General features: G+C 39.2%; 1 protein-coding gene across 3 annotated transcripts in view; it reads left to right on the forward strand.

The window, feature by feature from the left end:
• LAMA3 (laminin subunit alpha 3) overlaps positions 1-16,354 on the forward strand; it is a 106,546-nt gene that overhangs the window by 54,454 nt on the left and 35,738 nt on the right. For all 3 annotated transcript variants that reach the window (XM_031503734.3, XM_085572010.1, XM_085572009.1), the window contains exons 30-41: positions 61-187; positions 1,000-1,139; positions 1,497-1,612; positions 2,131-2,342; positions 3,144-3,348; positions 3,974-4,118; positions 4,896-5,036; positions 6,392-6,556; positions 9,447-9,548; positions 10,508-10,591; positions 11,520-11,750; positions 15,420-15,533. In XM_031503734.3, coding sequence (XP_031359594.2) covers positions 61-187; positions 1,000-1,139; positions 1,497-1,612; positions 2,131-2,342; positions 3,144-3,348; positions 3,974-4,118; positions 4,896-5,036; positions 6,392-6,556; positions 9,447-9,548; positions 10,508-10,591; positions 11,520-11,750; positions 15,420-15,533 — 1,782 coding nt within the window. The remainder of the gene's footprint in view (positions 1-60; positions 188-999; positions 1,140-1,496; positions 1,613-2,130; positions 2,343-3,143; positions 3,349-3,973; positions 4,119-4,895; positions 5,037-6,391; positions 6,557-9,446; positions 9,549-10,507; positions 10,592-11,519; positions 11,751-15,419; positions 15,534-16,354) is intronic.

Below are 16,354 nucleotides of genomic sequence, written 5' to 3' on the forward strand. Positions count from 1 at the left end.
CAAAACAAATCTATTCTGTGATTCTGTGATTTAATACAAGAGCTGTTCTTGTTTCTCCAGAACCAGATCACCTTGAGCGGCAGAGTGCCTCACATGGGCAGATACGTATTTGTGGTACATTTTTATCAGCCAGCACACCCAGCATTCTCTGTGCAAGTCCATGTGAATGCCAGACATATGTGGTCAGGTAGGCATGTGAATTTGACCTAACCCCTTTCCTTTCTTAGCATTTTGGGATATTAGAGCTATGTTGGGTTGACCCTGGATGGACACCAGGTGCCCAAAACTTCGAACAACTTCCTTCCACCTTTCCCTTTTTCCTGGGCTCAGCTTCACTCACAGATTTCTCCAACTCCTCCCACTAGTACAGAGAATGTGAGCTGTACTCCGTTCATCACAGATTGCCTCTGATCCTTCCTCCTCAGCGAGGGACTGCTCACACTCTTCCCATACTTTAGTGTTGGGTCCCTCACATGGGAGACAGTCCTCTACCAACTTCTCCAACATGAGTCATTCTCCTGGGCTGCACTTCTTCACTAACTGCTCCAGTGTGAGTGCCTTCCATGGGGTCACAAGGCCTGCTAGGAGCCTGCTCCAGGTGTGGAATTCCTAGAGGTTCACAGAACCCATTTGGGCATCCACCTGTTCTTGAATAAATCTCATGGGGCTGCAGGTGGATCTCTGCTCCAGCACGTGGAGCTTTCCTTCTTCACTGGCTTTGGTGACTGCAGAGTTGTTTCTCTTGCATGTTCACACTCCTCTCTCTGGCGGTACCTGCTGTTGAGTTGGATTTTTTTCCTCTTTCTCAAATATAGTATTCCAGAGGCGATACCATGGTCAGACACAGCCTTGGCCAGTTTTGGGTCTCTCTTGGAGCCGACTGGGATTGGCTCTGTGGGACATGGAAGAAATTTCTTACAGATTTTCATAGAACCCACTCCAGTAGCCCTCTGCAACCAAAAACCGTCTCACATAAACCCAATATATTTTTTCTTCTAGGTACTTTCAATGCTTCATTCTGCCCTCATACTTCTGGCTGTCGGGTTCAGGTGGTTGCAGCAAGCCAAATTGAGCTCGACATTTCTGAACCCATGGTCTCTGTTACAGTGATGATACCAGATGGAAGAATGCTGGTTCTGGTATGTATGTTACATAAATGTTCTTGAAAATGTTGGTCTCAGTTTCACCATTCATTTAGAGGTAGATGCAAAGATAAAAGCCAAAAAAATTAATATTGTGTTTCAGATTTTTAGGGTATTTCACACTGCTTTTGGTTTTATTTAAATTTTTAAGATACTCTGCACAGTTTTTGTTGTACACTGCTTGTAGCATCACAACTTTGATGGCAGTTATTTTCTTATTTTTGGTTTAAATCTTAAAGGTTTTGAAAAAATCCAGACTGTATAATGAAGCAACATTTAAATATGTAAATTCCTTAGCTTATATCTTTTTGTTTTTCTCTGAAATGTACAATTTAGCTTTCTTATTGTTTTAAGGAAAATATCTTAGTTGTTCCAGCAGACACCTACAGTCACAAAATTCTTGACAAAAAGACAGTGGACAAGTCATTTGATTTTATCAGCCAATGTGGAGGAAACAGTTTTTATATTGAGTAAGCATCACTTTCTAAAAAACTGAACATTGACAACAAACTGGGAATAATATTACTTTTACTCTACATTAAAGAGCTGTCTTAAATCCCTATAATTGTGCTACATTAAAATGCTTTTCATGGCTTATGCTAGCCCATTGAATTTCCATGAGTCATTTTTCCATTACTTTCTATTGCAAATGCAATCTAAAGGTAGAGCTTTATTGCTCACAGTACAATAGAGGAAAATCCACGTCATCTTCCTGTCTTTGGTATTTCCATCTTTGGTATTTGGTATTTTGCTTGGCATGTCTGAACTGACACAACTAATACACACTTGCTATGAAAAAAACCTCTTACCTGCATGTTCAAAGCTATTCCCCCAATTTAATTAAAGTGTATCCTTGCATGTGTGCTGATGCCATCATTATGTCAGACTGTTTGAAAGACAGAACCCTAATTTACTGAACCACTGCAAAGCGCTGTCATAACAACCCTGAGTGCCAGCACTTACATGATTTATATTTTAATTTAAATAGCCCAGAACGATCATCAGCCTTCTGTAAGGACTCTGTAAGGTCACTGGTGGCTTTCTACAACAACGGAGCCCTGCCGTGTGCTTGCCACAGCGCAGGTGCTGCTAGCCCTGCGTGCAGCCCCCTGGGAGGGCAGTGTGTCTGCAGACCCAACGTCATCGGTCGCCAGTGCAGCCGATGCCAAACCGGCTACTACGGATTCCCATTTTGCAAGCGTGAGTATGTGCTTGCAGTCCCTCAGATCCTGACCTGGCTGCCTGCTTACCCCTCTGAATTTGCTGCAGCTGTACTGCAGCCTGACTTTTCTTTGTAGAGCCTGATCCTGTGAGGGGCTAGTCAGGCTGTTGTAGCTTCACCATAGTGTAGTTTCCAGTTTAAGGCAGAGAAAATCCCATTCCCCTAAAGCACACCTAGCTTGTGGTGAAGCGAGCCTTTGCACGTCTGATCAGGTATAGTAGGCTTACAGCTGAACTGGTTAAAATCCATATTGCCACTATTGCAGTGAAATGGATTTTTTTCTGTGCTGACTGCTGAATCATTTCCAAGTTGTTAATGTTTCATCCCATTTTGCACCTTCAAGCTGTTCCATAGATAAGCAAAGACACAGCATTCCTAATTCCTCATATTCTGATGTTAATAATAACAACAGATACAGATTACACCAACAGTCCTCAGCTGCTTTCATAGATACTATACTTAATGTTTATAAATATTGCTTTATAAAAGTGGTGCCCTTGACACAAAAATGAATCCTTGGCAGTTTTGGCAAGTGATAAACAATGTCTGAGGTGAAGTTAAGTAACCAATCCATGGAAAAGAGCCAAGCACTAAACCTGCTCTTTGAAACTCTTTTTACAGTCACATAGTTGGTTTCTATGACCCTGAACTTTAAACTAGTGAGAGAAGAGTCATGTTTTCTATACATAAAGGTTGTGTGTATTTGTTGCATATTCAACAGGAGTTGATTGCTGTAATATGAGATGTGATTGACTTGTAGAATAATTTCTTTGATCTAGTATGCAACTGTGGGCAGCGTCTTTGTGATGACATGACTGGTAAATGCATTTGCCCTCCGCGAACTGTGAAGCCAAAATGTGAAGTGTGTGAGAAATACTACTTCAGCTATCATCCCCTTGCTGGCTGCAAGAGCTGCAACTGCTCAGAAAAAGGAATTGTTGATGTGGCAAGCCCAGAATGTGATAAAACCAGTGGGCAATGCAAGTAAGTTTGGGTTATGTGTGTTATAAACAATGCATGAATGTTTTGCTCTGATACCATTTTCAGGTGTTTGGAGAGGGTATGGGAAATTTAAGTTATTCACTCTTCAGTGTGAGCAAAATGGATTTTATCCACTGAGAACAGTTGTAAACTAACCCAATCTTTGTGGGTGATTGAGTTCCCTGTAATTACCTATATGCTCGCAATTCCCTATTTTTCTGTTACCAGGTGAATGCCTTAAGTGATGCCCAAGCACATTTTCCAGCTATAATTCTTCCTCCAGCTCTGCTTACCTATATTCAACATCCATGTTTTACGCCTTGGTGTACAGAGAGAGTAGTTCTGCACTGCAAGCACTGAATAGCAGCAGAAGTCTAATTCTATTGTGAGCATTTTTATCCTTCAGAGTCAAATCCATTCCTGCTCAGTTCTGTGGCCATTTAAAATGTCACACTATCCAAAATCTGAGAACAGTACTAACCTGCTGCTTTTTCTCTGTGGGAGTCATAAAGTTGTGTCATAGCTGTGCAATCCCTTTGAACATCTACCTGCCTGATGTTTTATTTTCCCTTCCCTGCTTCATTCCCACCTCCCTTATTGACCCTCTCCTCTCTGTTTGTTGAAAAAGATGCAAACCAGGAATAAAAGGACGTCAGTGTGATCAGTGTGCTCCTGGAACTTACGGTTTCCCTAACTGTGTGCCATGCAACTGTAACAGAGATGGAACAGAACCAGATGTTTGTGATCCCCAGACAGGAATTTGTCTTTGCAAGGTCAGATAAATCAAATTACTTCTGCATTCACAAGCATCATTTGCATGCCAGTGACTTTTTAATATATAATGGGGTGAATAAAGTGGATTTTTCATTAAATTCTCAGTAAAAATTAAACGCAGCTGTACAAAGCCATCACACTTTGCAGTATGTGCACAGATGATCATGATAATATTAAATATAATTTTTAATGGCTTCAATATCTGTCAGTTGTACACATGGTCTTAGTTTTTGCAAGATGTTAGAGAGCTGTAGAGTAGATGTCCACTGAATCACTGAAGCAGTCTGTACCCTGCACACATCCTCTTTATCCATCTGCATCTTGCCTTTTGGATTTTAACCAAGTCCCATGCTTTTTTTAGCCATATTATGTCAGTTGACATTTTACCACATCATTATAGCTAGGAAATCTTCTTTTGTTCTGATCTGCATAATTAAATGTGATAAATGTGAACTTTCACAAGTGACCTTTTATATTGTGGGTTTGTAAAAGCCAGCAGGAGGATTTTGGCAAGGAAGTTACCAGCTGTCTCTGACTAATATTTATTACTCAGTGGTTCACTGGAAAGAAAGCTTATAAGATAGCCTCCAAGACAGTTTTACTTGCATTTAGAATATAGTCTATCCAGACACCCACGTATTTTCTTTCATTCATCTGTTTTTATACATTTAAATATATATTCTTTCAGAAGTTTTTTTTCATGCGCAGGAAGTTTTGGGGACCTCAGCAAAGCAAAAAGAAAAGCACTGAAATTTCTTTGAACTATGCCTTAACAGGAGAATGTTGAAGGTGCAACATGTGACACTTGCAGACCAGGATCCTTTTATCTGAACCCTTCTAACCCCAGGGGATGCACACCTTGCTTTTGTTTTGGGGCAACCAGCAGCTGTCGCAGCACAGATCGTCGTAGAACCAAGGTGTACCAAAGATCTTTTTTTCTTTTCTGTAATGAACTTACACTTGTTCCATTAAGGAAATTCCAGATTTCTTTGAAAGTTAAAAATAAATTTTAGTAGTTTCTAAGGATGAGAAATATTGTCCAAGCAATTCTCCAAGTGAAGATTTAGTGCAGCCTTCTTAAGATTAGGAGTAGTCTGAAAGTGCTGTTCAGCAGAAATGGCCCTTCTTACCTGTTTGTTTACAAGTCAGTAGTTGGACTGAAGTTAAGCTGGCCTTGCTTGCTTTATCTTCAAACTCTATGTCATCATTAAAGTAAATGATCTCCTTCAAGATGCTTTGATAAGCACATATCATTTTACATGTCTATATTATAGATGCATTCTTAGGAACTGTGTGACAGATTCTACAGAGATTGTGAAAATTCTTTCTTCCCTCCCTGTAAAAGAAACATGACATCAAGTGTGAGAAACAGAGTTTTAGTAGTATAAATGAAGAATAAAATTGCTGAAGACTACAAAGAAAAAAGCAACAGCTGCTTGAAAAAAGGCAAGAGAAAGGAAAAGAGAGACAAACAAGAATGGTGGATGAAGAATTTAGTTAAGGTTTAGACATAGACTAGATGCAATCCAGATTGTGCCATTTACTGTTTGCAAGCAAAAGGTGAAAATGTAGCCTAAGAAATCAGTAGAAATTTTCTTCTAGTCATTACTTGTCCTCACCAAAAGCTGTTTATGAAAACATGTCTATTTTTTTTGGTATTTTGCCCTGGCCAGTCAAGGGCAATCCACCAGAACCCAGAACTGTTCTGGTGCATAATACACATTAAAGTCTCATTCTTCCAGCATAATGATAAAAAAAAGAGGCATGGTCTTTCATGAAACAACAGCCATAAACATAAAATGTGCATGAAAGAGGCAGAATATTAGGCTACATTGCCTGCCTCTCTAAAATGTCATGCCATGTCCCGTGCCTTACTGTTAACCTGTTGCAAACTCTGTCTTTGATGTTAGTGACTTGGGTTTGATTTTCGAATGGACTTTAAAAAGCATCTCTAAATTATATCCTCAGGTTTGTGTGCACAATTCCTAGTCACCCCCAGAAGGCTATGTCTTCTTGTGGCTGAAGACAGAATTTAGCTTCCAGGTGACAATTGAAATGCCTGCATCCCAAGTAGTTTTGGCTCATCACATTTTCACTGTCTTTTGAGGTCCATGGAATATCTATTGTTCAAAGACTTTAGGGTGACTCTGAAGAGGCTGGATCTTATCTGAGGGAATTACAGAGCCTAAACAATTTCTTCTCATTACTTGGTGCTGGTAACATTTTAATGAAGGATGAGGAAATCTTTTGTTTCCTTTCTGTTTTTCATTAGTTTGTGGATATGAGGAACTGGCGTTTGGAGGCAGTAGATGAACGTACGGACATTCCAGTCACTTTCAATCCAGTCAGTAACAGTGTGGTGGCTGATGTTCAAGAATTGCCAGCTTCTGTGCATAATTTGTACTGGAAAGCACCACCATCTTACCTAGGAGAGAAGGTAAATGCCACCTAACTTTTCTGGTTTATTAACATGTAATCATTTTTTCACCAGCACCATTGATAAAGAGCCTTATTGTTTTTCTTAGATAATTTTCTCTCTCTTCACTTGTCTCTTTTACCTGTCATGCCAGGAATCACAATATTTTACTTCAGAGTACAGTTTCGAAATTAACTGAAAACATAGAATTAATTATGTTGCTTGGTGCCCGACAGGTCTTAATGTGAACAGCATGATCAAGTGCTCAATGGCTCCAATGTCTCAAGAAGCTGGTACCTACAGCTGCTTTTCTGAAGCCCAGAACATGTAGAACTTGCCACTGTGGCTGCTCTGAAACCCAGAACACATAGGGCTTGTCGATTCTTTAGATTCTCGAGAGTATGTCCCGGGCAGATTTCCAAAAGAACCAAAGCTGATTATGTGCTCAGTGGCACACAAAAGCCCCCAGCCTTTTGCTTTGGATATGCTGCTTGGGAAGAGCATCAATTGGTTTTCTACCCTTTGTGTTCTTCGGGCTGCTTGCTGCTCTATCGACCCATGCATGGGAGCAGCCTTCTGTTCATGGTTAGTGGCATCAGCATCTCAGCCTGAGGATCACACCAACCAGGGGACTTTGCTAATGGTGACTTGCAGGCCCAGAGCCTCCCTCTTTGGATCTCTGACAGCGCCCATACTTACCATCCAGTTGTAGGGCACACAGGCTTTTCAGGTGCAATCCTGCTGGCACACAAGATAAAACAAATGGTGTAGACACTAAGACGTGAAAGATGGTACAATTTTTGGTTTCTCTTAGTCCTCATTTTAAAGCCTAGAGCAGTATTCTTCCTCCTGCTCTCCTATCCTCAGAGGTGTATATATATATCTCAGGTGAACAGAACATTTTGTGAGGGTGTTTTTTGTTGGTGTTATGAAGGTTCTTTTTCCAAAACCCACAAATTATTTTTGAAAGAAATTTAATGCTAAAGCACACATTATCTCCTGCAGTGTTAAACCAAAAGTACTTTTGTTGTTTCATAACAAGATATAAAGCAGGCAATAACCCTTTTTAAACACAGCTGTTAAGATCAGTGCTGACTTATGTTGCATGTCCCAGTACTTTCCTAGGCTCTAGCTCTGCCATTACTTGCTGTTATTTATAACGACAACACTGCAAATAAAATAGTTAGGTTCTGCTTTTGCTGTACACTGTGTATGAGTGTATATTTTAGCACAGGCAATACTGCAGTAATGAAAGTCCCATCAAAATGATATCTAGTTGTGAGTTTGCAAGTTCAAAAATTTACCAATTATTCATGTTATTGTGTTTTGAAAATGTCAGGGTTTGGTCTGCTTCCAGTGATAGCATCTCTTTTGGAAAATATGAACAAGATCACTTCAGCTATTTTTCTTTATCATGAGGGTATAAATACTGTTTTCCATTATCTGAAACCTTTAAACTGGTTCCACTGGAACATTTATATCTAGCAGAGTATATTTTCTTTCCTCTCTCTGTCTTTTGTTTACAAAGTTAAAGAAATCAAATATAAAATATGTAGCAGTACAGAAACTAAGAGTAATTTAGAAATTCAGATCACATTGTCCCCATTTTCTTTCATTTCATTCTATTTAACAGACCATTTTTGATATTAGAAAATAAATATTGTGCTACAGAATACAGAGGTTAGTTTGTAATATCGATATTGTCCTGTTAAAAAAAAAATGAAAAAGTAATTTAACAGCCTCTCAAATGTTGCAGTTCTGAAATATGTTAAATAGGAAATCTAATCTAATTTGAATTTCCTTGGTTTTTTTTAAGAATTCATTTATACAAGGGGATTTGATTGTGTTGGCAAACTATAGCCAATGTTCAATAATGCTTTTGAAAATGCAGTTGGGTAAGGAGAATAATATTAATTATGGGCCTGTGATTCACGGAATAAATTTAGTGTTGAGATGTCGATATTTTGTTTGTAATTCATCAGAGATATGCAAAGGGTAGATGGAACGCTGGAGCTTACCTGTAGAAGAGCAGAACCTGACAAAGCAGCTCTTCCGTGGTAAACCAAGGATAAGATGTAAAGGCAAATGAGAAAGGTGCAAACCAAAATAGGACATCCATGGCAAAATGCCTGATATCACCTGGTACCCACAAACCTTCCTTTGAGGCTCTTCTTGGAGCAAAACCTATCTAGGCTGTGCCTGGAGCTTCCTTTGCTCCAGGGTGTTTTGTAGTGAGTCCCTCACACAGCACCCAGGGATGTGCTCTGTTTGTCAGGTGGTTCATCCACACTTGTCTCTGTCTGTTCTGGAAAGCAGCTCCATGTTCTGTTGGGTTTGAGGCCACCCGTGGTCACCTGTAGCTGATTTCAGCTCAGCCTACAGGTATAGTCTGCTTACAACAGGGCTGATACCAGTAGAAATCCTGTCCTGAAGGTAGAGCAAAGGAATCCTGACTGGATTCATGTTTGCAGTAAGTTTAGGAAATGCTGGCTTTAAACATGCTTAGTCTGCCTTATTTTCATCCATGGCTATTCATGACGTTCACCATCACTTTCACTGACAGTACGATGTCTGTTCTTGATGCACCAAATCTGCTCTGTACAGTCAGAGGAAGAACAATATTCATGTAACCATGTGATTTCTCCACAGCATGGGTGGTGTGAACCCAAGTATTAAAAAAAACCCAGGATGCAGGTAACCTTTCAGAATACATTATCTGCTCATCTGTCAGATACACACAGTAAGCAAAATAGAAAGTAACTTCTTCCAAATGGCAACATTTTCATATTTTTTCTAAAGAACAAAGAGTAAATGTGTTATTTATAGTGCTAGGAGATGAGATAAACTGGAATAAAATTTTACTTTAATATCAAGCAGTAAAGTATCTCTGGTGTTTTGCATTTTGTTACAGCTTTCTTCATATGGTGGCTTCCTAAGTTACCAAGTGAAATCTTTTGGCTTACCTAGTGAGGGCATGGTTCTTCTGGATAAGAAACCCGATATACGACTAACAGTAAGCCTTAAAATAATATTTTTTTTTCTAATAAGCAATACAAATACCATTATTTTTATCTTACTTTACAACTATGGCAAATTTTCCTGTTATAGTATACTTAACTATTAAAACATTAACTTAATTACTAAAACCACTAACTATTTCTATAAAAGTGATTTTACTTCATTTTGCTCAAAGCCATCAACATATCTCTGTTGCCAAAGTAACATATAATTAAGCATAACTGATTTGCAGAGCAAGTAAAAAGATAAACCAGGATTTTCTCTGTAGAATATGCCTGTGGAAAAAAAAAAATAATCAATGCCTTGCACATTTGTCAACAAGTATGACCTCAGCTCTGCAAAAGATGCCCTGGATTTTATGAGTAATTAATCTAATTTTCTGTGAGATTTTTTTCAGCATAAAACTAAGCATAATTATAAGACTTCAAGGGACTGAAATAAAAATGCAATTTAGGTTGACAGGTTTTTAATTTAACCACTTTAGAGCCAAAATTGAAATCTTTTACTCTTTGTTGAAACTCCCAACGGTATCAGAAATACCAATTGAATGCTCTAGGATTCTTATGGGAAATGTACCTCATAAATTGCTACCATAATACCCATAGTTGCTGGTGTACCAGGATGCAAAAAAGAGTTTTCAAAATGCAAACCCATTTTTATTCTAAAGTAATAACTAGTTCCTCTGAAAGTTGATTAGCATTAATTTGATTCTCTTGATGTTTTACTTGAAAGCAAGGTTGTTAATATGCAAAAGCAGTGAAAATCCTGCTGGCACCAGAACACAGTGCTCACTATACCAATTTCCTGAGAAAAAGACATTTAGTGTTCCTAGTATTACTCAGTTTTGATTCCCCAAATAACAGGATTAGCATGCTTCACCAAATTTTATTGCATCTGAACACTTTCCCATAACAAGTAGTGGAACAGCAATGTTATATCCTCATTCTCACATAGGGAAAACAAATGGAAGTTGTTTATATGGATCCCAACAACCCACTGCCTGATCGTCATTATTATGGCCGAGTGCAGCTGGTTGAGGTAAGAACTGAAAAAGGAATATCCTTCTATTTTCCTTCCAGAGTCACATAAAAAAAGACACATGCAGAATATGTGCAGAAATACCAAATACAAGGTAACAGTGAGGAATATAAACTTAAACACTGTAGACCTTAAATATAAAGACCATTTTTTCTCTCTATTGCCACATTGAACCTGGGTTCTGGTTCATGACACCTAATTTTAGCACCTCTGGGTTCGGCATCTTGTCCAATGTAGCCCTTAGCATTCCCTCCAGGGCCAATGGAGTAATGCTGAATCAGTGCTCAATAGAAGGTGATTCATTGCAGCCACAGACTGTACTTAAGAGGGATGGAATGAATTGTTATCTGTTTTCCTTGGTGTCTAGGTTCTAGTTTAGAATGGGGTGTACAACATTCAAGTAGGTGAATTCAGCAGGGATTATTCCTACCTTAAACCTGTGCTCAGAAGGTCGAACTGGGTAATTTATTTCATATGCAGGCAAAGAAGATGTTTATTCAGCCAAATTCCATGTTCAACAACGATGTGTTTATTAGCAGCAAGAAAGCCCTGAAAGATTTGGTTTCTAAGACTTCACTTATTCTTAAAAACAAAAGCATTTTCCTTGACATTTTTTATGGTTTGGTGGGTGATACCTTGAAGAAATTTGGATGACTGAGGAAGAAGCTACAGGCTTCTTCACTTTTTAATACATCAGAGTCATACTTACCTTGCACAGTCAAAGCTACGTCCCTTTCTTTAAGCTCATTATTATTTTTCACACCCATTGTGCACCTGCTCTCCTGGACTCTATTACCTCACACCAGTTGGCACTAGACAAGTCTGCTCCATGGATGTTTTCTCTCTTTTTCTATCCTCTGGTCTTCTTCGAAGCTACTCTTTCAAGCAGCTGCAGCGCTGTGCTCATTTTGCACCCCTTACTGTGCAGGGCAGCTTCAGGCACGCCGGCAGTGGTAAGCTGGTATCCCGAGAAGAGCTGATGACAATCCTGTCCAGGTTGGATGGCTTGCACATCCGGGCCCTGTACTTCACGGAGACCCAGCGCCTGACTCTTGGCGAGGTGGGGCTGGAGGAAGCCACCGGCGAGGGCAGCGGCAGCATCGCGCACAGCGTGGAGGTGTGCGCCTGCCCGCCCGAGTACGCCGGTGACTCATGCCAGGTAGGAAACATTCGCCTCCATACTGTGCCATTACCTTCTGTCTTTTGCCTACAGCTATACATACTGGGTTAGTTAGAAGAGCAGGGTGGTTGCTAAAGTAATTAAGTGTGCTTCCTGTAAGACTGTGCACTTTCAATGGCTCAAGTGCTTTCATCGCCTAAGAAGCACCGTGCGGTTTTTCTACTCGTGATTGCTTTTATGGAACTGCAAAAGCAATTTTGCATATGTAAGGCACTATAAAGAGGGATTCTTCCATGATGCCCTCTGAGAGGCTGAATAATCTCTTACTTTACTAGAGAGAAGGTCAGAATTTACTTAATTGAAATCTGTGAGACCATACACAGTACAGAAGAGTCCTGGTGTTTCTTGTTTTAGCAGGGTCCAAGGGAAGTAGCCTGAACCCAGATAATTCAGGATGCTATTTGTGTAGAAAAACATGTGAAATCTGAAATTAACATATTTTCAAAAAATATTTGGAGATATGTTTATGAAAGATAGCATAGACTTGGAAAAATAATACTGCTAGCCAAAGACTGGAACTACAGCTGTATATCCTGTTCCTGATGCAGTTCCTGTAGTGTAATTCTTTTGCTTGTCGTTTTACTTGGCTTAGAGCTTGGCGACTGCCATGTGTGAGCACTCAGTGCAACAAAATAAAGCACCAGAGAGATAAGCAGTGTACAAAATGCACAAAATATGAGGAATTACTCTCAGAAAATGGTTGAGAATTACCATAAAGTAGCAATTGCTGTCTAACCTTGAAAAACCTTTTTGAATTGAGAATGAATGAATAATATCCAGGCTGGAGCAGCTGCAGAGAGACTGAACAAAACCATGTATGGCTGGCTTACATTTTGTGTGTGCATCCACTGCTCAAGGCAGCTAATTCATCATCTATAGAGTAACCATTCTGGAAATATTTTTGATTTTTTCACACTTGTGTTGCTCTGTGCCACACACACATTTATGAGCATTGACGGAAAATTCTACTGCCATCCCATTGCTTTCAACATACTGCCTTAGTAAACTAAGCTTTTGGTGTTTTTTATGTAACCTGGTGAAAATACAAAGCCGAAGGAAGTGATCAAGACACTCACGGGGAAGTTTGTAAGCCCTGTATGTTTATGCAGCATTACTCAGGCAGTGATTTACTGCTCTAATCACCAAGCTCTGTCTGGCTGCCTTAGGTGGGGAGGAGGTGATGCCTGCCACACCCCAACTTAGGTATATATTGAGCTACAGGAACTGCAGAGTTACTTGTTAACCTCAGGAACAGTGCTGTGTGCTGAGCAATTTGACTCACGGATAAAGGTGGGGCCCATCCCAGCCCAGAACCTCATTAATCTGAGTCAGAAGCTGGAGAGGAAGGGGGCGTAATAAGAGAAAGAGCAGCGAGCACCAAAGGGAGAGCAGCGAATGTTCACAGGGGAGCCAAAGTAAAATGATGGCCCAAGCACAGAGGCCAAGAAATATAGGATGGCTGGTTGTCGCTTTAGTGTCCTGTGGGCATTGTCTAGCACAAGATATACAGCAGAGGCTCTATAATCCCCATCTTCAGGAGAAGAGTCAGTGGCAACAAGTTCAAATGGATTTTTATCCAAAAGAGGTAATCTTCTCATTTTTTCTTCCTCCCTTCCTTCCTTCTTTCACTTTGTTTTTAAATGAACTGATTTGGTAACAACTTATATATTACTTAATATAGAAGTAATGAGAAGATTAATCATTTGTCTCAAAGTATTTTACTAACAAAATTTTGTACAAGAGGTTTGTTTTAAATTGCTGTTTACTTGAAAACAATGATCCTAAAAAGCAATTGAAAGTGCCTGGAGCTTTATCTTCATGTGGAATCAATTTATCATTTGTGTGGAATCACAAATGCTGCTTCAAAAACAAAGTGCCCACATACTCCAAATGTGTCATTTTAAAGACAGCATAAATAGAAAAACAAAAGACTGTAGAGATTTTTTTCCAAATGCAATTAGATGTATTTTTTAAATGCCTGGTTTATTTTTCTCTCAAAAAAGAGACTTTAAGTAAATAAAATGTATATGCATTAGAGCATATATTTTACTCTAGTCATGCTGTTTAATGTATTTCAGGCCCTGGTTTCTTCCAAGGCTGTGTATATTGGTTCCCTGTTGTTCAGTGAAAATATTCGCCCTTAAAACAATATGTCTGAAAAGCTTCAACTGTCTATTCTAAATTTAGTCCTAGCTCACACTGAAGTCAGTATTCAAAGCTGTTGGTGGTATAAGTAACTTGCATGCTTTTTTTTTCCTTAGTTATCCTGCATGTAGAAAAGGCAAAGGTGCCAGTAGTGATTGTTGTTTCAACAGCAATAATTCAATATTCCTTTTGGAATCTGCTTTGCAAGAGTTGGCTATTTTTTTTCCCTGTGGTAGTTCTATCATTGAAAAATTCTCTGGTTAATCCTGCCTCTGCATAAATACTTATCCCTCCAACCACTGGAATGTGATTTGTGACACCATCCACAGACCCTCTGCTCTTCAGATTGGTTCCGTCAATCTTGGTGGTGTACTTACTATAAGGAAAGATTTATGTCTTTAGAGTTCAACTGTCGCTTGTTTTCTGCGTGTTGTTGGGGCCAGCCCCTGCCTGTGAGGCAGAGGCAAGGCATAGGTGCAGCTCAAAAGAACATTGCTGGAGGCAGGAACCTGGGAGGTGCTGGCTTCGTGGGGAGCACGGCTTTCTCCCAGCTTCTGTAAGCTCCTCCTTGCACCACACCAGATTAGTTCCTAGGGGAAAAGAGCTACAGAATAGGAAGGACAGACTGAAGTCCAGTCATGTTTAGTGTGGTTGGTGTGCCTAGAGTATTCCAGGAGAAGATGGGTGTGAATTTTTGATCTGTATGCAGAAGGGCTTAATTTCCCTGCTCATGCCAAGCAAGAGCCTGGTTTTAACATATTAGTTACTACCTCCCTGCTGTAGGCGAACAAACTTGATGTCTCTTTCTTCATTCAGAATGTCCCTCTGGTTCAGCTCCTTGTTAAAATCCAACTGTGATCTGACAGGCTGTGCTCCTACTCCTGTGCCTTCAGTAGCTGGAACATTCTTCTCATGTTTCCCCAGTCTCCAGGGCAAGCCTGTACTTAGAAACTAGACCACTGTATGTTTTGTTACATCACCTAGCTATGTCTAGGTGTGGCTTTAGCTCTTGGTAGACTAAAGTGTGGAAGTCATGATGAATATATGTAAAAAGTATCCAGAATTGTTTCCAATGAATACACTCTAGTGAAATTATTATCAAGATATAACCACTAATTAGTATGTGAGATTTCGAGGTGCTCTTCTTTAGTTCACACTACAATGTTCTTGTACTCAAATATTTTTCTGTGGTTTAGAAATCGTATTCTACACCTTTTTACGTAGCCACAGAAAATGTGTTTTTTTCTAAGGTTAGAGTCAAAATTATTAAATCATCGCTGCCGAAGTGTCTAAAGCAGAGGGTTCAGATGAAACTTCTTCATCTCCATTAATTGCTATTTACTGCATTAAAAAATTTAAACAACATTATGAGCTTAGGAGAACTTGAAAATAAATTCATGCCTTCACTGCTCCTTGAAAATGGAAAACAAAATACACATCCTGTAACATATAAAACTTTCTACCAATGCTCACCAATCTTTTTTCTTTCTTCTTGATGTCCAGGAGTGCGGCATTGGATTTTATCGTGAGAACAAAGGAATATTTGCTGGACGCTGTGTGCCCTGCAACTGCAATGGAAATTCAAATAGATGTCAAGATGGTACAGGAAAATGTATTGTAAGTAATTAGTAACATTTAGTAAATTAATGGGAAGAAAAGAAGAAAAAAACATTTATCTTACTGCATTATGGACCATACAGTATTGTTAAATGCCAAGCATGTCTCATTTTCTAAATTTTATATTGTTAGTTTGCATAAGATGTGTACACTTAAATGTACATTTAATGTAACTGTGGTTGATTGGAATAATTTGTGTTCTTGTCTTCATTTCTTTCTTTCCCTGTAATTTTTCTTAGCACCTGGTTACAAAAAAGTCACCAAACTTGTACATAAGGAAACATTTGTAGTTATTTATAACAAACCTGGGTCTTATCCTGACATATGCAGTCTTGAGCTTTATAAAAATGTACTAGGATATGTTTGTATAACAATGACAGTACTTTCATGTATAGCATAGGGCTTTGCAAAATCTTGTTTAATCAGTTTCAGTGGATCTCCACTAATCATAGTCTACAGCTAGATGGGTTAAAAAATATTGAATTAAATAAGATTAAATGAAATAGAAGTTTGATTAACTAGAAGATTTCAGCTGTTACAGAAGGTATGATGGGGTAGATTTTGCTCCCTGGCACTCTGTATTAAACCCAAAGCAGCCCCATGGGATCAGCCCTCAGCAACGGAAGTGTGACACTTGGCTGACTATGCTTCTCCAGTGTATAGCCATGATGCTTCTCTGAATAGTTTATCCTGAAAAATTTCCCCTTCAAAGGCTTTTACTAATTTTTCATTTACTGTGCAAATGAGCACCTTGCCAACATCTTTCATGGTCTGTCTTTTCTGTTACTTCTTCCTTCTTCACAGTGCATCCATTCTGCCTG

Source organism: Lonchura striata, chromosome 2, assembly GCF_050655825.1.
Source record: "Lonchura striata isolate lonStrDom1 chromosome 2, ASM5065582v1, whole genome shotgun sequence".
NCBI lineage: Eukaryota > Metazoa > Chordata > Aves > Passeriformes > Estrildidae > Lonchura > Lonchura striata.